General features: G+C 41.5%; 1 protein-coding gene across 5 annotated transcripts; it reads right to left on the bottom strand.

Annotated features, from left to right (window-relative positions):
* Window positions 1-312: 312 nt before the first annotated feature.
* C3H3orf14 (chromosome 3 C3orf14 homolog) lies at window positions 313-19143 on the bottom strand. Of its 5 annotated transcripts, XM_051139731.1 has the most exons (6): window positions 18989-19142; window positions 17856-17936; window positions 15569-15692; window positions 5076-5150; window positions 1319-1416; window positions 313-1163 (listed from the first exon to the last, which is right to left on the bottom strand). In XM_051139731.1, the coding sequence occupies exons 2-6, from the start codon at window positions 17906-17908 to the stop codon at window positions 1052-1054; spliced, it is 462 nt and encodes a 153-aa protein (XP_050995688.1). In that variant the 5' UTR covers window positions 17909-17936; window positions 18989-19142; the 3' UTR covers window positions 313-1051. The 5 variants fall into 5 exon arrangements, with proteins under 5 accessions (XP_050995688.1, XP_050995681.1, XP_050995667.1 ...); XM_051139724.1 differs by lacking the exon at window positions 313-1163 and having other exon boundaries at window positions 1272-1416; XM_051139710.1 differs by lacking the exons at window positions 313-1163; window positions 1319-1416; window positions 5076-5150 and adding an exon at window positions 9148-9990 and having other exon boundaries at window positions 18989-19143.
* Window positions 19144-24130: the final 4987 nt, after the last annotated feature.

Raw genomic sequence — 24130 nt, 5'->3', positions numbered from 1 at the left:
ACTGACACCCTGTGCTGTTTATTCCTTAATTACAACTGTTAACACTGCAGAGAAGCGTGCTAATCTGCCAGCACATATTATGAAAACAATGTTATTGTTACCCACACCAACACCCACTCAACGGGACATTTCCAAGATGGTAGTGAACAGGACCGTGTTGCACAATGGATGCTTTACTAGTTTTTGTTGTTGTTGTTGTTGTTGTAGTGAGGGGCTGTAGTGAGGGCTTACGTGTATTTTAATTTACCCTGTTGTCTTCTTTTAAAATACAAATGACCTAGCCATGGGGGGTGGGGGCGGGGGTGAGAGTGGGGGTGGGGTGGGGTAGTGTCACACCTGTAATCCCAGTACTCAAAGGTTGAAGCAGGGGGATTGCTGTGACTTCAAGACTAGCTTGGGCTATAGAGTGAGATTTTTGTCTTAAAGGCAACACAAAGCACAAAAGGAGAGAGCTTTAGCTATAGTGATAAAGCCACAAGCTTGTGATACAGAAGAGCCAGTTGCAGTACAGCAGGCTCCTCACCAGAAGCTGCCTCTGCCCTGTGCTCAGGCAAGAGGCAGTGAATCGACAGCCCAAAGCTGTTCTGTCGAGGGTTGCAACCCACAGCTTTCTGAGTTTATTCATTTTATTTTTAAGTTTTATAGAATCGAAAGGAGAGGTTAAGTTGAAAGATAACCTTGAGGGAGGCATTATTTGTTTTCACAAGTTGGTAATCCTCAAATAAGATGGCCAGAATTCAGTAGCCATTCCCAGCTCTCATAAGCCTTTTTGAAAACCATCCGAGCCCTCCTGAAACTGACCACATATTGAATGCTTTACAGTTATGGGCTCAGAGAAGTCTGTCTGAGACACACCATTCTAGGAATCCATTGTCTGATAACTAGTATCGGACAGAGCAGCTAAGCATGTCAAACTTTCAACCAGCACCTTGTTCCCGCTCCCATAGTGAATAATGGAAAACTATGGTTCTACAACATCTGGAGCTAACCTCTTTACATGACAACAAGGGTGAATGTTTTAAACACACACAACACTGACTTAATGCCATCTTTAACTAACATTCTGTCTGAGCATTAGTTTTAACACTTTCATTGGCGAATCTACGGCCGTACAAGAGTCTAACCTGAGACTTTTCAGTGCACTCTCGTACTGCCGTTGTTGTAGAAGAAGCAATGAAACTGTATAAAGCACACTTAGTCCCTAAAGTTCTGGCCATGACTTACACAGTTTTATCTTTTTTTTTTTTTTTTTTTTTTTTTTTTTAGTAGCATATGAAGAAGTTATCACTTCGCCTCGTTTTGAACGATGTTTTTTGCCTCCCTTTGATTTTCGCCACCAATCGGGTATGGTGCTCTTCCTAAGAGGAACTGTTCCCACTTGGGGACATGTTCTTCTACTGATGCCCAGTAACGAGTCTGGAAAAAAAAAAAACAACACAGTTAGAAAGCAGATCAAGCAGTTGAACTTGGCTCTTCATAATAGTCTAACTGTTTATTCTCTTCAGTGTGTGAATGCATGTACACACTCTCACATACATATATGTAGAATGCATTTCCTCTACAGAATATTTTATGTTAATTTTAGGGGGAAAACTGGCTACTTACTAGTGTTAATTTTCAAATTTCTCAACATACCAGAGCCTGGCAGAATTAAGGTTTTAAATTGTATTGTGATTTTACACGCCCTCTTGTGGCCAACCTTGTGATTATTAATGGTACTGTTGTTTATGGTACCTGTTCTTAAATATTTTTGTTTACTATTCCAGATTCTATAACTTGGATTGTCCATATTGAAATGATCACAAAAGATTATACATGAATAATGTCCTCAGAATTAACAGGAAATGATGTGACCTGGACCCAATTACAGGACTGTAACTAAGATGTAAAGGGGTCCTAATTTGGCTCCTCAGGTGTGTAGCATGTTAGATAGCCACTTGTCTTTTAGAAGAATACTTGGCATGACAAATCACCATTTTTCTTATATTTGTGTGAATGTGTACAAATGTGGGGTGTGTGTGTGGTATATGTGCACATGTGTGTGCGCACATGCCCACGGAAACAAAGATACTGGGAGGCCCTGTCTGTCACTCTCTGGTCCTGGAGTGAGTCTGGCAGCCAGCAAACTCCAATGGTGATCCTCCTATATCTTGCTCCCACAGCTCTGGGGTTAAAGGCATGCAGGCCACACCTGGCTTTTTAGGTGGGTGCTGGATGCAAACTCAGGCCTTCATGCTTATGCAGCAAGTGCTCTCACCCACTGAGCCATCTCTCCAGCTCTTTGGCCTTTTCTAATGAGAAAATAATAACATAATGTGCCCATTTTGATGGAAATGGCTTACAAAGTTGAGACCCTGTGTATGTCTGACCATTACAGCCTACAGTCTGTAGAAATCCACACAGCACTGTTGCACTGTGGAGGAGCTTTGATTGGCTTGGGATGATCTTCAAGGAGGCCAAAGTTTGCATCACAGGATGGTGTTTTCTATTGGATCAACACTATCAGTATTGGGGTGGGGGGAGTAATTCAGCACAGAGAGAGAGTACTAGGAACACATAATTTTCACTCTGAGCATGACAAAGCTACAGTGGTTCTGCTGTTTGAAGATGGTGTGAGAGACTCTAAATATCTATACATCTGTGCATGTGGTCTGAGAAACAGCTTGACATACTTAAGATAAAGGTTACCCTGCTGTGCCAGAGTAGCTCAGAATACCATCCAAGGCCAGAGATGGGGGAGGGGGGCTCTGTGCCATTCACGGCTGAATTAACCACTATTGTGTGGGCCCTGTATGTGCTAAAATAAGACATTGGTGAATTCAACAAAGGAGGACATAGCCAATGCACAACTGTGTGCCAGACTTTTTTTCTGCATTTGATCACTGCTTTTTCTTGTTGCCCTAAATGACACAGAAAATTGAGGGGCAGATTCTCAGCTTCTACTTTTGTCTATTCATATCCCCAGTTGGACAAAAAGGAAAATTACATCTGAGAAAGCTCATTAGAGGTCGAATATGAAACTATTTTATACATAGTAAATTTCCATCCATCATCAACACATCCACATACCAAGTATGGCTCACTTTTGACAACCATCTTCGCAATCTGCTTTTGAAAAATGAGTTGATAAAATTGTTTGTGTTGTGCAGTAGACATTTGTTTCTTCTTTCTTTCTTTTCTTTCACTATGTAGACTCATGGCAGTCTCCTGCCTCAGCCTTCTACCATGTGTACTGGTAACATGCATCTGAATGGCTTTGGCCACATCCTACTCAAGGAACTCTGCTGTACCTCCTTACATTTCTAACAAGGACTCCTTGGTTGAGCACACTGTCACTTGAAGAATCACAGTGTATTTTCTGCTATGGTTCTCAGCAGGACAGTTGCTACAAGAGTGAGAAGACAGGTTTTTTTTTGTATTTGTTTTAGTTTTGAGACAGGGTTTCTCTGTGTTGCCCTGGCTGTCTTGGAAGTCACTCTGTAGACCAGGCTGGCCTTGAACTCCATCAGCTTCTGTCTCCCAAGTGCTGGGATTAAAGGTGTACACCACTATAGCCAAGCAAGACAAGATTTATAAAAGTGTCTGTTCTGTGTGGCCTGAGCTCTGGTTAACATTGATGTCCTCTGTACGGATGAGCACTAAGTCTCTCTTTCTCATCACTGTGACCAGTTCTGCAGCTGCACTGATTACTGCCCACTGCAGAAAGAAGTTTCTCTGACCTGGATGACAGCAGCCAAGGTCTATGTGTGTATGCATATATATTCGGAAGGCAAGTTGACAGCACACTGATTTAGGAAAATGACAATACTCCAGGGCCTATGACATCATAGTCATGGACTTTTGACCAGGATTCCAGTATCAAGCAAGAAATTACATCCTATGAAGCAGGCCTCAGATCCAATAAAAAAGCATTTAGTTACCCCTTAACAGCTGTGACACTACTGCAGTAGGGGGAATAGCCTGGCAGGTTGGTAGTGCAGCATGTACAGTTCAGCACTAGGTAAGACCATTGATGTCCCTTCTCTCCCAACAGCCTACAATGCACTTTCTGACACTATGAAACCTAGCCAGCAGAGAGGAAGTTTCCTGTTGGTTTGAAGTTCACTTCTCTATCTCTGGAAGCTACATGTACTGCATCTTCAGCAATAGAGTCTTACCATGCATTTATGGTAGGTAACCGAGTGTGATGGCAATAGCAATAGGCTCTGTTGTCTTGGAGACCTCTCAGGGTTCTTGACCAATAACTCACAGGAAGCTATCCAGTTTTCATTTAAAAGCCCATGTCTTCTGGGAGAGACACTGCTTACCTCTACAGGGCAATTCCATTTAGAAGGGGAGGAAGAAAGAATGCAAAAATCAGAGGATGGCGATGAGGCTATGAAACGCTGCCTTCTGGTCATGACATGACTATCACAGTCATGAACTCTTAGATGCTGTGGTTACCTACACAAGATCAAGCCAGACAAAACCCTAGTAGAGACAGGGCCAATAATCTCCAGGCTCCACGACACGCTGAAGAGCTATCGGCAGTGGGGTAGTTGCTGGGGGTGGGGTGGTGGTGGTAACTGGTAGGCTTGCCATGCTCCAGTGGACTCCTCACATTCACACACATAGGGCAGCTCTAACTGGATTTAGCAAGTGATTTTTAAAGGGCGAGGAGGTAGAGGAATAGAGGTAGATATGATCTGTACACAGGAGTGAGTATTTCAAAAGTTAAAAATGATCCTCCCTCTAGAGAAGTAGGATGGTTCAGCAGAAGACACTCGCCACTGAGCCTGATGACCTGAGCTTGATTCCCAGAATCCACATAATGGAAGGAGAGAAACAACTCCCGCAGGTTAGCTTCTGACCTCAACATATGTACCACAGCATGTGTGCAGGCATGCATACATGTGTGCTGCACACACACACAAACTGGATGTAGAGTTTTAAAAGTTATCAATTTCAATTAGATGACTTTTTCATCAAGATACATAGAAAACACTGTACTGTGGACATAGCCCGGGCAATACAACTGGCAAGCCCTTGTTTAACACAGGGAAATTACAGATGTTACAGTTCACTCAGGGTCTTACCTCAAGAGAAAGCACCGCAGGGTGTAGATGTGGGTTAAGCCTGGTCTGTAATGACTTCTCTGCAGCATCTATGTCCTATAACAGACACCCCTATTTTAGAAATGAAGTGTATTTATACATAACATAAATGGCATCTATACTCTAGCATCTGTGCCCCAAGTCTCTCACCTCAGCACTTCTCTGGGTTCATGCTGTGATGAGGGACGCAGAGGGAGCAGTCCTGACTGCAAATCAACTAACCCACTTCCACTAGGAGAGCAGGATTTCTCTCATTTAATATAGGAGCGTCCGTGGCACTTTTGTGTTCTACCCTTTTTGAGTAACTTTGTAAATGCCAATAATTACTTTGGAAAACAAACCGAAATGCCTTCCTTTTAAAATGCTCAGAGTTGGGTGTGGGGAAGCACGCCCATAATCTCAGAACTTGGGTGGTTGTGGCAGGAGTACTGTGCCAGTCTGTAGTACACAAGGAGACCTTGATAACAAAAATCAGCACAGTAAAATAGGATCAGCGCATTAGTTATGTCAGCTTCAAGATCACCCGAAAACAAGCAATGTGGACCAACAATGACACACTGAGGTGCAGAGTAGACGCTCAGACTCACACTGTGCCATGAGAAGTTCAGTCTCCGCAGATGTGCCTAGCATAAAAATGGCATGTGTTTTACCAATATTCCACTTTAAAATGTTATGTAGTGCCAATATTTCATAGTTAAGGCCGCCCAATGAGTTCCCTTGCTGCTTTGTAACGGGGGCTTTTTAAAATAAGCTACTGCATATGTCTAACCTTTTGACATGTTGAAACAGCAGTCTCATCTTCAGAGGCCATGTCTGAGAACAGACTCATCAAGTCACCCCCATTCCCAGCTCATAATGGTTTAAGTAAGAGCTTGCAATTCTGCGTTTGGTTGTATCATAGCCATCCTTGGCCATGTGCAGCCCTCGGCTAAAAGCTCCTAAGATACTTAGGACTGGGTTTTCATGTTAGTTGAAATGAGAAGTATCATTGCTGGGCAGTACATCACTCAGTGGATGGCATTCAAGAACCACGCTTAAATTTGTAGTTTCATTTTAAGATGAGTATATTTTCTTCTGTGGTTGTAAAAACAGCAGGACAATTGAGCTTAACCTGGTATAACATACTTCGCTATACACCTTAAACACACGCACAGAAATGTAAGGTTCTGCATGTTGTAACAGAAACATTTGAGTCTGGTTCAGAAATGCTCACCAAACCAGCAGCACCACTGTTGTCTAGAGCACACTTACTATCTTAAGTTCACAGAGGTCTGCGTGCAAGGCTCGGCACATTCTGTGTCTCCTTTGAGCTTGGTGAATTGCTAGCAAAAGTTCTCTTGATCCATGCACATGCATCAGAGCAATTTAAGTAGAGGGCTGTTGGACAGACGGAGAGAAATGGAAGAGGGCGTGGGAGTGGGGTGTGAAGAAGCCAATGCTGAACAGGAGAAAAAAGATAGCAGATGGTAGCGGCGGGAGCAAGGAATGGGTGTGAAATGTAAAAAGAAAAACAGGAAATTCCCTAAAGGGACTCCCCAAAGTTGCACAACCATTAATGCACCTGCTGCCTAGGGGAAGGTGATTTGAAGGAAAAACCACACAATTTAGGGATATAAAAACTGATGTTAGCATGTCTATCTTCTACCAGAAGTCTACAGCTAAGACACATGCTAAAGACACATGACTCTTCTGCCGTTTGTTTATTGAGATTTTACACAGTTTGTGAAAGTTATCATTCATTGTTAGTAATCCAGTAAACAAAACACAGAACAATCATGCCTTCGGTTCCCCCTGGACTCCGAGAACAAGCCCACTATTCTCGTCAGTGGCAGATCTGTGTGACACTTAGCTCTGATATTGTCCAGCTTTTTCTCGGAGACAGAAAATAAGGACACCGGGTATCTCTCACAGAAAAGTAGATGTGCAAACAAGAGAGCAGACAGCAGCAGAGACAGATACTGCCTTTACCCCCACTCTACCCATTCCCTGAAAACTTCCTTGGCACGAACCACCTGGGGTTCTTAGAAGACCTGTCATTCTCCTCTTCAGCTAGCTTTCTATCCTAAGGACAGGCTTTATTAAGATGTGTGACATCTGTCTGCCCAGGCTTACTCTGTTTTCTTTTGTGACTGTCTTTTTCCTAGCTTCAACCACTACTGTGGAGGAGGGCTAGACTTCCACCTTGCACCTCCTCCTCTACTGAGTGAAGCCCCTTGTTGAGTGGGCTGAATGGTGTTGGGGTCCCAATAGCCAGGTGCCTCTGCTACACCCTCCGTTTCATGCTACTTTATTCCTTACTAGAGTGATCACAAAGCTTTCTAGACTGTTCTCTCCGGATGCCTTTCATCGTCTCCACTTCATTCTTAGAGTCAAGGCTTTATTACTGGTTCATTCACTCAAGTGCTCACCAAGTACTTGCTTTGAATCATGCCAAGAGAATAGTTTGTTTTATTTCATAACTGTCCTAGGATTGATTTGTTGGTTAAACATCCACTTGAAATTTATCCTCATATACCTTAGACTCAAGAACGACTTGATGCCCAGGAAACAGGCTGAACTATGGATTCCTTTGCCTGACTGGAATAAAACAAATCAACAAAAAGTCCACAAGTTGTTTAGCACATTCTGCAACAAGATGTATCCTGATAGTCCCATGCAAGGGCCTCCTCTTTGACAGCAGTATACATGACCAGAGGTATTCGTATATCTTTTAGGTGCACTTAAATATTCGCTGAATGGACAGCCACAATGACAAAGTTTCTTGAGCAAACTTAGAAACTTAAAAAGAAAAACAAAACAAAAGAAAAAATGGTGCTGAAGATGGGAAAGGAAAAAACAACATTGGAGAGCAAGAGCAGGCTAAACTCATTTGCCTATAAATTGTTACTCTGTTTTACAGATCTGCCATTGACCCTTAAAAGTTTGAGCAGTGCCTGCCTGGTCTTGCTATGGCTTGATATGCCAGGGTTGACTGATATCCACGGGAGGCCTCCCCTTTTCTACAGAGAGGCAGAGGAGTGGATGTGGGGTGGGAAAAGGGAGGTGGGGGAGCACTGGGAAGAGAGGAGGGAGTGGAAACTTCGGTCAGAATATAGAGTAAATAAATAAATTGATTAATTAAGAATTTTTGAGCAGTTGAACAGACACGAAAAAGCAAGCACTGGAAGCTGGCAACCAAGTGAAACAGATGTACTGTATTTTTGGTGGCATAACCATTAGCTGGTCTTTAAACATAGTACTGACTGAACTTCCCTGGTAGAACAAGGCCAAGAGACAAAAATGTCTTACTTAAAAGCACTTCCAGTGGACATGATGGTGGCAGAAGTGATGTCTGTCTATGTCACAGGACAGTCACTGAAGCTGTTGCCCTTATCCTGGGTCTTGCTGTCCAGTTTCAGAATCCATGGTTAACAGTGGGCTACAGATATCAAACTGAAAGCTGGGGACTAGGGCTAGATCTCAGCAGTACAGTGCTAACACAGCACGAATGAAGCCTTGGAATCAATCTCTAGCTTGGACATGTACGCCAAAAATAGGCAACCAAGAGGTTTTAAATTGTGTAGAATTCTGAGTGGCATAGTGAAGTTTTGTGATCTCCCACTCTGCTCTTCTTGGGCGGTCTACCATTGTTTGGTCAGTGCGTGAACAATATATATATGCTGCATTGTCACTTGGCAGCTGTCTGGGTTGTTATATCAGCCTTTGAAGTATCACAGGGCTTGTATAGCCCTGTGTGATAGGCAAATACTTGCTCACTCACCGTGCTTTCATGTCATCAGAGAAACACACTTTTCCATCCTAAGAAGGGTGAACACAATACAGCATCTTGAGACTACATCCACCCAGATTTTATTAGAATGTAACCATCCTACTTCAGTGTTGCTAATTCTTTTCTGTGCCTTACTTTTAAATTAAGCCTCATTATTACAGGTATGCAAATGTAAGAGTGAACAGTGTACACAGTATTTGGCATCATCCATGATTCTAGATGTCTTGCGGCATATGCCCCACAGACTGGGGAGACTACTGCAAACAGGCATTCTGATATTGGGAAGCTCCTTGAGGACCAAGCATTTGGGTTTGTTTTCCAACAAGGTTTCAGTCTGTGGCTCAGGCTCGCCTCAAACTCACAGCAGTCCCGCTTCACCTCCCAAGATTGCAGGTGTTAGCTATCACACATAGGGCTGAGGTTTCTAGTATAAGGGAAAATGTTAGGGGCACAAATATTAATAGTTTTAAGTTTAAAAACCCTGTAATCCTTTGACGGAATTGGAATTACTGATAGGAGCACTTGTTGTATCTTATCTTAAAAAGGAAAATCAAAGAAGTTGCAATAAATAGTTCCAGTGCCCAGATTGAGAGTTCTAAATATATTTCCTGCCAAAAGGAGCCAAAGCTCCTTGAAGCAATGACCAATTCCAAGTCTGGATGGCAAAATACAAGGAGCCTGCAAGAACTCATCAGGTCGGGAAGAAAGAAAAGCATCAAAGATTGTTCCTATATGGCAGAGGCATTCGGGGCTGACTTGGAGAGGCTTCCATTTGGTAAGAATGGCCTAATCCAAGTAGAAGGAATAAAAAAATCACAAAGAACTGAAACATTTCAAATCTCAGAGAAATTAAAAGCAAAGCAATATCTCACAAATCACCCTAAAGGAATGGTGGGAAATTGGTCTGTTTTTTTAAGTGCAGGGGCTGAAGAGATGGCTCGGTGGTTTGGTTCCTAGGACCCAAATCAGGTGCCTCACAAGGCTTGGTAACTCCAGCTCCAGGGGATCAGATGCCCCCTTCTGGCTTCCACAAGCAGCTGCACAAAACCAAACCCTAATCTTTACGAAACTACTAAATACAATGCACATGTGGCTCAATGCCCAAGAGCTTAGATTTGATTCCCAGGTCTGAAAGACAAAACAGCTAAAACCACAAAAGGAATCCAGTATTGAGTACACTGTTTCTGATATTAACTATATGCAACTAGGTACCTGATGTAGGGCAGATTCTCTTTAAATAAATAAAAATCAGAAGCCAATGAGAGTGAATAAGTTAACTGGAGCACAGATTTCAATGCTTTTCTCTCTAAGCTTGTGTATTGCTGTGTTACCTTGGCTTCACAGATGAGACTGGCTTGGAACTTGTAGCAATCCCCTGCTGGGACCTCTGAACACTGTGATTACAGCCATGAGCCATGGCCTTTAGAATATTTCCAGTCAGTAATCACCAACATGAAGTGCTCTTGCCCCAAATATCAAATCCAAATTTGTTGAGGTTTCTAGATTTCTACTCCTTTTTGTTTTGTTTTAAGACAGGGTTTCCCTGTGTAGGCCTGGCTGTCCTGGACTTGCTTTGTAGACCAGGCTGTCCCCGAAATCACTGCAATCCACCTGCCTCTGCCTCTCAAGTGCTGGGATTAAAGGTGTGCGCCACCACCTTAGACTTCTACTCTTAATACTATACCCGGTCAGTTGTGAAATGTGCCAATTGTGAGCTATAGTGTACTTATGTATGAATTACACACCAAAATTTGAAGGTTAGTCAGAAAAAATGTTTGAAAGCAAACCTCTGCAATATTTTATAAATAATTCAAAAAAAGTTTTGTGGCTTTGGGGATCCAGCCCAGACCTTGTGCTTGCTAGGCTCAGCTGCTTCTTTTGTCTTTATTAAGTCCTTTGTACTTGTCATTTGCCATCCAGGTGAGTTTGCTGAAGTTCCTGCTCAACTACCAAATGTTCCATGATGGCGTCTAGCCTCCTCTCAGTAGAGGCATTCATTTTATCTATTATTGCAAGGCCTCCCTGGCCTATATTGTCCTTCGGGGCTTGCCCATTTCCTCGGGGGACACTGTGACCACAGAGTGGCCGTTCTGTGTAAGGCTGAGTTTTTGGGGAGTGGAGCAGGGAGAGATTACATTTTATGACACAGAAATAGTTATACAAACAAATTCCCCCCTCTCCTCCAAGTGAACACCATCCGGGCTGTTTCTAAGGCTGATGTTCTATTTAATCCTAGTGCGGAAAAGTTACTCAGCCTACATTTTCTAAGTCTATGATCTTTTATGACATTTATTGACTGAAATTGTACTCAGAATTGTCTCCCTTCACATTTAATTCATGTACTAAGATGTCAAATATTTGATAGGATTAGTTTTTTCCTTATGCCTCCTTAAAAAAAATCTGAAGCAGGGCATGGTGGCGCAGGCCTTTAATTCCAGCACTCAGGAGGTAGAGGCAGGTGGGTAGCTGTGAGTTTGAGGCCAGCCTGGTTTACAAAGTGAGCCCAGGACAGCCAAAGCTACACAGAGAAACCCTGCCTTGATAAACAAATGAACAAATTAAACAAACAAAAAATTCTGACATTCGATATTGCTTTTTAAAAGACAACTTTAAAGTTAGCATACCAGATAAAGGGTGCTGTTAAGGCATTTCCATACATACATGACACTGTATTTTGTTTTTATTCATCCCTCTGTGCTGCCTTCTTTCCCTCTTCCTAGTATCCCTCTGTTTTTATGTTACCTGTTCACTCTAGTTTATTTTCCAAATGACTTTACAGAAATGTTATCACATTCACTGCAAATTCTGTTGGGACCAAAATATATGAATAAATAACTTTGGGATGAGTGTCTGTAGGTAAATAAGTCTCCCCAGTGAGAATGAGGTCGGATTTTCTCTTAAATATTACATTTTAGTGTAACACATGCCTTTACACTATCATGACTAGCGGGAAAGCATTCCCAAGTAGCTTAGAATTTTATTGCCAATGTAAATCTTTCTTGCATTTTCTAGCTACAGCCATAGGAATGCTATTGACTTTTGTATATTTAATGTGCTAATTTTACTTAGTTCATAATATTTGTTGTTTCCAAGGTAACACCCATACAACATAAAATGTTATTCCGTCATCCTTTTCAAAGGAAGCTGGTCCCTGGTTAGTGTTATTTCATTGGTTGGAAGACGCCAGGAAGGTCAAATAATGGATAGGAGGAGAGGTCATGCCTGCTGGGTTGGTATCTGGTACTGTACACATTTTAATGGACTACCTTAAGGTGTGTGTGCCTTGAAGATGCCTATGCTAGAGGTAACCTGCCCTGTTCTTGACAAGATATTGGAAGGAGTTGCACTGTGGTTTACTTTTCTTTAAATAATTAGGCCTGACTGGGGTTCCTCATAGTTCTAGAACAGTGCCTGGGCATCAGGGAAAGGCTGAATGGGACAGGGAGGGCAGGTCAAGTTCACTTTCATCTAATTTTAAACCTTTGAAAAATCATTTAATGTTAAAAAGAATTTTTAATCTTTCAATAAGAATCTAATATAATATACATGATATTTAATGTCTTTCTAATAAGCTGGGCCTGTTAGCACGGGCCTGTAATCCAAGATACTCAGAGGACTGAGACAGGATGATTATTTTTTATACGTCCATTGCCTCTCTAGGCAACAAAGTAAGTTTAAGAGCAGCCTGGGAAACTTAGATTCCGTTTCAAAATGAAAAATAGGCCGGTGGGATGGCTCGGTGGGCAAGCATGCTTGAGAGCCTGAGTCAACCTCTAGAACCCACACGGTAGGCAGAGAAAAGGCTTCCACAAAGTATCCTTTGACCTTCTCAAAAAAATGTAGCACCCTCTCCCCAGTTCATTAACAAAAAGTAAATAAGAGCTAGGGACACAGCTCAGCAGTGGAGTGTGTGCTTAGCATCCCCCATACACACAATACCTCTCTTGGGCATGGGACGCAGTTGTCTGACAGGATGAGTGTTTAGCATACGTGAGGGCCTGGGTTTATTGTCTAGCACCCTATCGCCCCAGAAAATATCTCTCAACACAAAGTTCTACAATAGTCAAATTCTACTTGTCTTACTCTTACACGGTGATTTACATATTAGTACCATTAATACTGCTTTGAAAGTTTTTAAAGAATGAAAGCAACACAGTATTTAAGAATGCGTATGTAATTAAAGTGTATAAAACATAGGCAATCACCATGTCTGCAATGCAGTAAGTGCTGAATACTAAGTCGAATGAGTCGAATACTAAGAAGATAAATGAGCATTTTGTCCTTTCAGTTTCATTTCACTATGACAGACTGCGAAAATCCAGCACACTAAATTCATTTCCTTCAATTACAGAAGCCAGTGCATTCCCTTCCTGATACACTGATGTTCCTAAACTTAAGATGGACTATATCCATGGAGCCTTGGCTTGAAAATCAAGTTGGAATTCATTTATTATACCCAATCTATAGAACTTTATAAAATATAAACTGAATGTTATATCAATATATATAATATAAATAGAAATTTATATGAACTGAATTTTATATAAAATATAAACGAAAATATAGGGAGACTGAGTTAATGGCTATTTTTAGCTTCTCGCTTTACCTCTATTAAATAAGTTTATTCATTTTAAAAAATTAATTTTTAGGTGTAAATATGTGTTCCTGAGTGTGTATGTCTGTGCACTATATGTGTGCAAGAATGCACTGGGGTCTGAAGAGGTGTCAGATCCCCTGAAACTGGTGTCATGATGGTTGTGAGCAAGCATGTGGGTATTGAGGATTGGACTTGGTCCTATGGACGAGCAGCCTGTGCTCCTAACCACTGAGCCCTCTTTCCAGCCTATTTCACCATTTTTGAATCATCTAAGGAGAAAAATCGATGTTTCTTACGTATTTGTGTGTGTGCACATGTGCGTGGTTGTAGTGGGAAGCTCAGAGATCACATGTCAGTTGCATACAGGAAGCAGGAGTGCAAACTGCAAGTGAGGTGAGGCTATAAACTCTTGAAGTCCATCCCAGTGACTACTTCCTCCAGCAAAGCTCCACCTTCTAAAGACTCCACAATCTTCCACACAGCACCACTAGCTGGGGACCAAGTGTTCAAAAGCATAAGCCTGTGGGGAGCATTTTTTATTCAAACCATTAGTCTTGCAACAAACATGACTTGTGTCCTGTGACTTTTCAAGCTAGGTCATAATCCCACTAACATCAGTCAGGCCATTCATCTTCTTGCTCTTGACTGCTTTTCCTTAAGAATCCAATGGAATGTCTTGGTAGAAACACAGAAGTTTAGCTTCTCAGCAGAGGACTCTGTGAGTATTTTGCATCAGTTTTGTCTTATTAATTTGTCTAATATTCAGAACAAAAATTTACACCAAAAATCATAAATTCATGCAAAATGTTTTTGGAAATGTGGGGAAAAATCTATACTAAAAAAGCTCTCCAGCACATTTCCCTTGTAATCCTCATAGTCTCCTTTCTATTCCATGTAACAGTATCCAATCATGTAAACTGTCAAGTCTTTTATAATAAGGAGCTCACAGTTCCGACATCCTCTAATCTGTAGCCTCCCTGAGGAGAGAACTTTGATTTATCCTTACTCCGCTATCTCTACTGTCAGCTGTAGCCATTCATCAAATGCTTGCTCATTAAAAGGAAAATACTTGAAACCCAAAAATCACATCTTTTGCTACAGGTAGTGGCAATCAAGTCTTCCAATTTAGTTTCTATAACTTTTCACAGCAATTTCCAGAATATCCTATATATTTCCATTTAAAAATAAATATTGTTAACACCATTGGGCAAGTAAGACATATGGCAATATAGAATGCTTTGGTAGCACTATGGCTGTGACTTAAATTACTGTGGATCAAACTGCCAGAAGCTGAGAAGATAACTGAATTTTCCTCTCCCTTTATCCTGTAGTGAGGATAGAAGATAGCTGTATCATGCCTATCGATGAAAATATTTAACAATAAAAAACTGAAAACACTGCTTTATAACTTAAATAATATAGCCTTACTACCAAATGTTTTAGTCATAGGATCTCTTGGAAGCTTGAATGGAAGCAAACTCTAGGGTTTTAATTATGGATGAAGCCACACAATTCTGGAAGCATAGTATAGCAAGCAGCCAAAAATGTTACACATATGATTTTCTTCCAAATGGGCACATTGGCCAAATGGTGAGGCCCTGCGCAATCATACACTTTGACCACCTACTCCATAACCATCCAAAGGAGCCTGAGAAACGAGCTCTCACACAATGAATGCCTTATGTTTATTGTGGAATTAGTTGGGCAAAATCAAATAGTTCACGTTATTGTGTTGCTTAGTGTTTGAGTTGGGTCTAAACACAGCACAGCTTAAGGTCTTTTACATCCTTGAAATGGAAGAATATGAAAAATGTAAGGACGCACTTTCTGCTTCTTCTTGCACAAAGGTGACCTTAATATTCTTCCTCTTGTCATTGAGCTTTTGGTTGACAGAAAAAAAAAATGTAGCTTATGTAAACTTCAATTTTTTTCCCATTTGAAAAAAGCAAGAATCCATATGTTATTTGCCTAACATAGGCTTGAAAAAGACATTGGCTCATTAATTCTGCCTGTTACTAAAAACAAAGGAACGATGTGAGCCAAAATCTGAAGACACATGTAAACACCTTAGGACAGGGAAACTGTCCAAACCCAAGCTATGGAACTCACCTGCAGGAGAGTGAGGTTCCTTTTAGAAGCAGTCTCAGAGGCTTGCAGGAGAGATGCCCTCTGTGTGTTTTGATCTCCAAATTTATTCCTCATTTTCTGAAGTAACATTAATCTTTGTGATACTCTGGGGAAAAAATGAAGAGTAAATAGAGGAAAAAATAGAAAAGCAGCCATTTTATTGCTTGACCAATATATAGCATTTCTTTCTTAATTGCATCTCACCTCAACTATGACCTGTTACTGAAAGACAGTTATTATATCAAGTGGTGAGATAGTTTACTATATCTTAAATCAATCTGGGTAAAATTATTTTGGTTTTCATTAACAGAGACTTCCAAATTGCCTTGAGTACATGCCTCTGTTTTTTAGCCTCTGCGGTCTTTTAAAATTATTTTAGACTGTTGAAGATATGTAATTTTTGGTGAAAATGCAAACTGTAATACATATCTCCTTGTACACATAGTTATATATACCTCCCCACACATATACATTGCTATAACTTGCTATAGGAAACCTTCTGCTTAACACTTCAGTACCCCTGAATCTCATGTTACACATTTAGAATTGTGTTAAACTTCCATATGTCTGAAGAAGCAATAAAAATATTTTTTATATCTTTTTCCAAGAGAAAGATGATGGTTTGATATGTGAGTGAGAGGCAGTATGTATGCATGCATGCATGCTCACAAGGTAAACCAGTGTGAAGGAACGAGGAAAAGTTAGGAGGAAATTCTTTAGCTGCTTCATTATATACCTGACACACTTGAAAATTTTCTTGTTCATTTTTCTCAGTTTTTGGGTCCGCCAAATGTTAAATGAAAAAGTATGTACAATGATTAAAAGTATGTAAGTGGTATACATAAAATAATATAACAAATAAGTCATGGGAGTTCTCAACACTTTTATAGGAATGTCTTCAACACAGAACTAAAAATGGAGATCGATGAAGATCTGTTTTGTTTTTGGTTTTTTTTTTGAGACTAGTGTATTAGAAGACCAAAGAACAGGACCTGGTAATTAGTTAAACAATACAAAAATCTGAGAGCCCACAGATAGGTGAAGAAGAGTAATATTAACTAGAAGGTCGTGGCTACCTATACAATATGCTGGACTCAAGTGCAAAATGACTAAAGACTATGAGATGGAAACACTAAAGGAAGTGCAGGGCCCATGACTGTACAGACCACAGTCCATGAGTGTAAAGCCAGCCCCGGATAAAAGATCTCAAAAAGTCCACTCAAAGCCACACTTGGAGCTGGAGAGGTGGCTCAGAAGTTATGGGCTCTTGTTGGCTTTCCTGAGGGCTTGAGTTTAGTTCCCAGCACCCCCATAAAGCAGCAAACAACTTCCAGCAAGTCTTAACTTCAGGGGTTCTCATGCCCTTTCACCATCTTCTGGGTTCCCTGGACATCTGTTCACACACACACACAGTTATTTAATTGAAAGTGTTTAATAATAAAGGTTTAACAATTTATAGTTTAAGAAGAAGAAGAAGAAGAAGAAGAAGAAGAAGAAGAAGAAGAAGAAGAAGAAGAAGAAGAAGAAGAAGAAGAAGAAGAAGAAGAAGAAGAAGAGAAAAGAAGAAGAAGAAGAAGAAGAAGAAGAAGAAGAAGAAGAAGAAGAAGAGGAGAAGGAGGAGGAGGAGGAGGAGGAGGAGGAGGAGGAGGAGGAGGAGGAGGAGGCAAGCATGGTGGTGACTAGCCTGACTCCAAGCATTCAGGAGACAGAGGCAGAAAGATCAGGGGTTCCAGATGGGTTTTGATTGCATAGCAAGTTCAAGGCCAGTTTGTATTATAAGAAAGAGACCCTGTCTCAGTAACCCTACCACCAAAAAAAATTTCCATTAAATACTAATGTGAAGCTTAGAAAGTGTAAAGGGAACATTTTGACATTTTTAAAAGTAAGCATATATATACACATACACACATATGTTTAGAACATAATTGTGCCTTTTAATCTCATTTTTTTGTTTTTGTTTTTTGTTTTTTTGTTTTGGTTTTTCGAGACAGGGTTTCTCTGTGTAGCCTTGGCCATCCTGTACTCACTTTGTAGACCAGGCTGGTCTCGAACTCACAGCGATCCGCCTGCCTCTGCCTCCTGAGTGCTGGGATTAAAGGCGTGCGCCACCACGCCCGGCTTTAATCTCGTTCTTAAGAGACAATGAAAGTATCTACAATAAAATCTCATGTCAGAAAATGGCATTCACATTTTTAAGTCTTCCAGTGCATGTTTCACTAATAAAACCATCACACATTCCATATTTGGAGTATCTTTTTCAAAAACTTACATTGCTTCATGTCTTTTAGAAAGGTGAATTTCTTGAGTGAACAGGGAAGTCATCTTTAACCAAAGCTGGGCTATAAGCTTTCTGCTAAATAATAAAAACATTTAGTTACTTTCCCCTCGTGTTCAGCTATGCGACTTGCTCATTTTAGTACTGTAGCAACTGATTGACTCAGAAAAGAAAACTGACAGTTTCATGTATAAGTCAAATAACACACTCAAACACATTTTTATTATTTTTTTTGTTTTTTTGCATTTGTCAAATTCACTCCAAGCACCATGGATCAGGTAAACTCAACACATTTCGTATTTCCTACCTCCACCCACGCTCTGATCTTCAACAGAATTAAAAAGAAAAAGAAAAAGCGGCAGGTACAACAACACAGTGAACATTTTATTTTAACAAACAGAAAGAAAATATACTATTTAAAAATTCAACACAGGAATAGCCATCCCTTATGCATGTATGTTTTACACACACATACACACCACACAGAAAGGCAAACAAGTATGAGAACCAACTGGAAGCTCATGGCCTTCCCTTCATTGGAAGACTGCCCAGTTCTACCAACACTCTTCCAAACACGGAAAATATTTTTTCATATGTAACTTAGGAAAATCTCAGCCAGCACTCTTATTTGGAGTTTCTAGTTCACACTTTACACCAGGTAAAGGCTCCATTCGGCTAAAGACCTTGCACCAGAGTAGATAAAGGTCTAATGAAGTGCCCTAAAAAGCACAAAAGCTAACTAAGACGGTCCATGAAGGAGGCTGTCCTAAACTTTCTGAAATGTCAACACTTATCCCTGAATGGCCCAGGGTCCCGTGCTGACAGGAAGCCTAAGCTTCTGAGTCACACAGGGGCCCTGGCTGCCTGCAGCAGGTTGCTTCTCCCCGCAGAGCAGCCTCCAGCACTGAGGACAACAGACCCTCTCAAGCCCAGCATCCTTCCCAGCGAGTTTTCAGCAACTAGGACAGCGTCCAGGCGCCCCTGGAAAGCCACTCCTGGTGACTCTGTCCCTCTCCTTCGGGAGCACTTCAAGCAAAATTCTGCCTTTTGAAGAGAAGAAGCGCCCAACAGCCACCCGAACTCCCGCCTTTCGTCCCCGGAAAAGTGTTATGAACCATCCTCATCACCTGGCTCTCCCCTTAACAGCCTCCTCCTCCTCCTCCTCCTTAGCCCACTGGCCTCAAGGGCCCAGGGCTGCACTACGCCCACCTCTGAGCTCTTCCGGGAACGCGCCATGGATTACGCCTGCGCAGGATCTGGGCGTGGCCAGGCAGCCATCTTTGCGTACTTTACGCTCCTGACGTCGGTCAGAGTCCCAAAAGCGGGGCGGTGCTGGCTCTGGTGCGTTAGGGAAGGAAGCACTATGAAAGATAGCCTAAAGGAACCTGGAGGAAGATCTGATGATAGTTTCAACTTTTAAAAAGTGGGCTCTGCGTATGTTAAAAAGTCTCCAGGGAGTACAGCTAGCATCCTGGAACCTTGGAATGTCCCAGAAGTGGGTATAGAAGCGGTGGGGGTGGCGGGGAGGCGGGTCAGACATCCAAAGGCTTGCAATGGCCTTGCCTATAGTTCATTCATCAGAAGTTTGCTGAGCAGCCTCTGAGTGCTGTGCCCTAGTATCCACTCAGAGCAGAGTAGCCCAGCTCACAGCCTCTAGGACACTCCCTTGCCCCCCCCCCCCCCATGTGGGAGGGAAAGAGTGCCCTTAAGCATCACTTTATTCCTTGAAATAACTTCCTGAGAGAATAGTTCTGTTTACTCTCAGCTTATAGAAAAAGACACGGAAAGTAATAAAGTCACCTTAAAAGTTACTCAGCTGGTAAAGGGTAAAAAGAATTTGAGATATTCATGTGCGTTTTTCTTCCTAGGTTACCTACATTAAGCTTAGCACCTGCTTTTTAGACTCTTTGAACTCTGTGTATCCTTTGCTTTGAAAGCCTCTTTCCTACACACTTAAGAATTTTCACTTCTTCATATCTTTTCATTTTGCTTTTCTGAGACAGGGTCTTACTGTAGACCAGGCTGGTCCTTGAAATCATAGGACCCTGTCCCTGCTTCCACTTCTGGGACTGAAGGCATGGGCTACCATGGCCAGCTCTTCATATCTTGTCATGCTGCTTCCTCAGCAGAGGTGTTTTTTCAGCCCGGTATGGGTTTCCCACTTCCCCCACGTATGTTTCTGCCCACCATAAGCTGCATTTTGTGTTTTGTTAAATTCCTTTTAAATTTTGTTTGTATTAAGTCAGACGGTGGTGGCGCACGCCTTTAATCCCAGCACTTGGGAGGCAGAGGCAGGCGGACCGCTGTGAGTTCAGGGCCAGCCTGGTCTATAAAGCGAGTCCAGGATAGTCAAGATTACACAGAGAGACCTTGTCGTGAAAAAATTTTTTTTTGTTTATATTATGTGTAGGAGTGGTGCAGGTGTGTGTGTGTGTGTGTGTGGTGCACGCGCGCGTGTGTTTTGAAATGGTGAGCCACAGTGTGTACAGGTGCCCTCAGGTGCTCTCAGAGGCAAGAAGAAGGATCCAGAGCCCCTGGAGATTGTTTATGTGAGTGTTGTGTTCAGAATTCTGGTCCTCTGAAGAACAGCTAGAGCTCATAGCTGCTGAGCCATCTCTCCAGCATCAAGAAAAAAATGTTTTTGTCTCTGACCTACTATTGTATACTTTTTAACCGAATTAATGGCATTCTTTTGCCTGCTGAATTCTTCCTGATTTCAAAGCACCATGTCTTTACTTGGCAGAGCTGTTTACATACTAACTGCTCCATACCCTTCCGACTTTATGTACCCCGATGTTCTGTGTTCTGGGCTCACCTATGAATACCGTATTTTCACACCATAAGATGCACTCCCCCCCCCCCCTGAAAAAAAAGTGCGAGGGAAATTAGGGTGCACCTTATGGTCTGATTGCTGTTTTTCTTGTTTTACTGCTCTAAAAACTGGGTGCGTCTTATGGTCCCAAAAATATGGTAGAGCTTTTGCATGATTACAAGGCATTCTGGTTTGTTTTATAGAATTTATAAATAATTCTTAAATTGGTTTTGGACTGCATGAACAGAGAGTCTATGTTTTCCTGTTGCTTAGGACAAACTTCATGTCTCCATGCTTTGGGTAAGTTTTCATAGCAACACAACTCAAAGAAATGTACATATTCTCCTCAGAGCCTCCACCATTTTGAGACATTGCCTTGCTGTTGAGCCAAAGGATAATATGTAAAACTTGAAATTTTTAGGAAAACAGCAACCAGAAATATATCATAGGAACTTAAATTTTATCCAGATATACTGTGACCATTTATAGTGGACCCATAAAAGTACTTCCTGTCTACTTAATGATCAGCTGTCACAACTCCTTTCTTACCACAAATCCTAAACTGGCGATCATTTCCATGAGACAACCAGCTGCTGAGGACAGGTCTCTGGCAGATGCATTGTGCATCACTTTATATGCAGTGTTTTCTTAGGAAAGTCTCCTTGTTTTCTGCAGTGAGATACTCCTGCTTCGCCCTATAAATCATTGTAATTGTCTAAATAGCAACTGGCCCATTGTGGGATATTCTGTACATGCTCAGTAAAGGTAATGTTTTCTAGTGTTGATTCTTGCACCAGCTTACTGTAATTTTTGCCCTAGCCTCACTCACTGTATAGGAATTGTCGGGGGTTGTTTTGGTAAAATATGGGTATGTCCATGGAGGCCAGTAAAGGGCATTAGATTTTTGTAGGCTTTTTGATCCCATTGTAATCCCTGAGATTGTGAACTGTAAAAACCTGTCTTTTGTTTGGCCTGGTTCAGCCCTAGAACACACCTTTAATCCAACAACTTTCCTGCTTATTGTAAACAAGTGATTAAGGTGTGGTTCAGCCAGCCCTAACACACACCTTTAATCCAAGAGGGGTTTTGTTTTGTTTTGTTTTGTTTTTTGTTTTTGTTTTTGTTTTTTTGCACACAGGATTTAATAAAGTTAACCCTAGGCCAAGAGGCAGAGCAAGAAACCAGCTAACAGAGATTAAAGAATGGGAGGGACTTTGAGTTGAGGGGTATTTAAGGCAGTGTGTAGAAGTAGAAGGAGCCCTTGGGATCTTTAGTGTTTAGTGCTTTAAATCCTCAGTTCCTCAGCATCTTGGCCCTTGGCTTTATGGGCCTTGAGCTAGCAAGCCTTGACTTTGAGGTTTCTTTATGAACTTTTCCTCCTGGGCTGTCAGGTGAGCTAGTGAGACTTTGGGGCCTTTTCCATTGGGATGTGAGCTGAGTAGGGTGGTCAACTGGGTTCTTTCTCTGCCTCTCTGATCTAGCAGGTTTTCACCCAGCATCTGGATTCTAAGTCTTTATTGATAAAATAGAACATTTGGGATTTTCATTTAAAACAGCATCAGATCCCCTGGAGCTGGAGATATAGGCGGCCGGTGAGAAGGTGAGGGGAATGGACTTGGATCCTCTGGAAGAGCAGCAAGCACTCTAACCCCTGAGCCATCTCTGCAGCTCCCAAAGTATTGCTTTTAAAGTTGTACATTCTGTAAAGGGCTATGTGATGTGTTGCTGTTATTTTACCAGTATGGCCTAATAATGTTTATTATTAGGCCTATAATTATTATTATGGCAGTATTTGCTAACCCGCTAGCAATCAGTCAAGACACAGACACTTGTTATCTTTTAAAATAGCTCATAGGCCTATAGTTATTTTATGGCAGTATTTTCTAACCCTCTAACAATCAATCAAGACACAGACACTTGTTATATTTTAAAATAACCTTAGTTAACCTGGGGCAGGGCAGATATTAATCCCCTAAACTACTTCCCATAGTGGGGCAGGTATGGAATACCTCTCCCAATCTTATGCCATCTGCTTCTAGAATTTCTATCAAGATATCTCCCATCCATAATCCCCTATACTTGCTAATGTTCTTTATCCAGGCCAAATCCTCCATCCACGCTGGCTATGTGCTTCTCCTCCACCTAACCCATCATGGTGGAGCCTCCTTCTCCTCTCCTCTCCTCTCCTCTCCTCTCCACTGGTCTTTCTCCTGCCAAGATTCTCCCTCTCTCCCCCAGCCCTGGAACCTTAGCCACGTTGATTCCATTTGCCCTGCCCAAGTGTGATGGCCTTTTATTGGTCAAATAGGTTAGGCTCTTAAGCCAGGTAAAGGCAGGACAGAGACAGCAAGCAGTAATTAGCATCAAAATACATCAGACCAACCTCCAACAATTCCCCTTTTCTGTCTAAATAAAAAGGCCATTCTTTTTATATACAGAAAGAACAATTATGAAAAACTATAAAAACCAATAGGTAAGACTTACATAATGTCTAAACAAAAGCTATTTGGCAACTTTGAAGAAAATATTATCTATTCTATCTTGGTGAGTCTAAAGTTTTGAACCTAAATCAATATGTATTAAAGCTTATATCCATCAACCTAAAATATTTATCTAGCATGAAAGTATCTTAACTCCTAAGCAACTATGTTTAATTTTAAAACTAACTATCTGGTCTTCAATCTCATCAGAGACTTAAGAAGGAATAACTTTAATTACCTGAGTAAACAGGAAGTGCAGGTTAACATCTTCCAAAATTAAAAAATGACAAAGACAGTTTGCTGCCTGAATAGTCACCCAAAGCTCTCTCTAACACTGGGGCATCAAATTGTTGGAGGTTGGTCTGATATATCTTGATGCTAGATACTGCTTGCTGTCTCTGCCTTGCCTGTACTTTGCCTAAGAACCTAACCTGTCTGACCAATAAAAGGCCATCACACCCGGACAGGGCAAATGGGATAGGCATGGCTAAGGTTCCAGGGCTGGGGGAGACAGAGAGAATCTTGGGAGAAGGAGAGAGATGGAAAGAGAGGAGAGAAGGAGGAGGCTGCACCATGGATTAGGTGGAAGAGAAGCCCATGGCCGGTGTGAATGGAGATTTGGCCCGGATGAAGAACATTAGCAAGTATTTGGGATTATGAATGGGGGGTAGCTTGATAGAAATTATTAGAACCAAATGGCATGGGATTGGGACAGATACCCCATACCTGTGGGAGGTAGTTTAGATTATTTTAAAATATAACCTAACAACTGTCTGTGTCTTGATTGGTTGCTAGAGGGATAGAAAATACTTTCTCCTGAGGCATTGTTATTTTTTAAAAACTACAATTCCCAGCATTCCAAGAAATTACCTGGTTCCTGGGCAGGTGGGGCTTACAGGTTAGTTTTGAGTGGTACATATACAGCAGAGATCTTTTCAGAGACCCATTGAATGTAGATAGACGAATGTTTAGAAAAT

Source organism: Acomys russatus, chromosome 3, assembly GCF_903995435.1.
Source record: "Acomys russatus chromosome 3, mAcoRus1.1, whole genome shotgun sequence".
NCBI lineage: Eukaryota > Metazoa > Chordata > Mammalia > Rodentia > Muridae > Acomys > Acomys russatus.
This window is presented reverse-complemented; position numbering and strand designations above follow the sequence as displayed.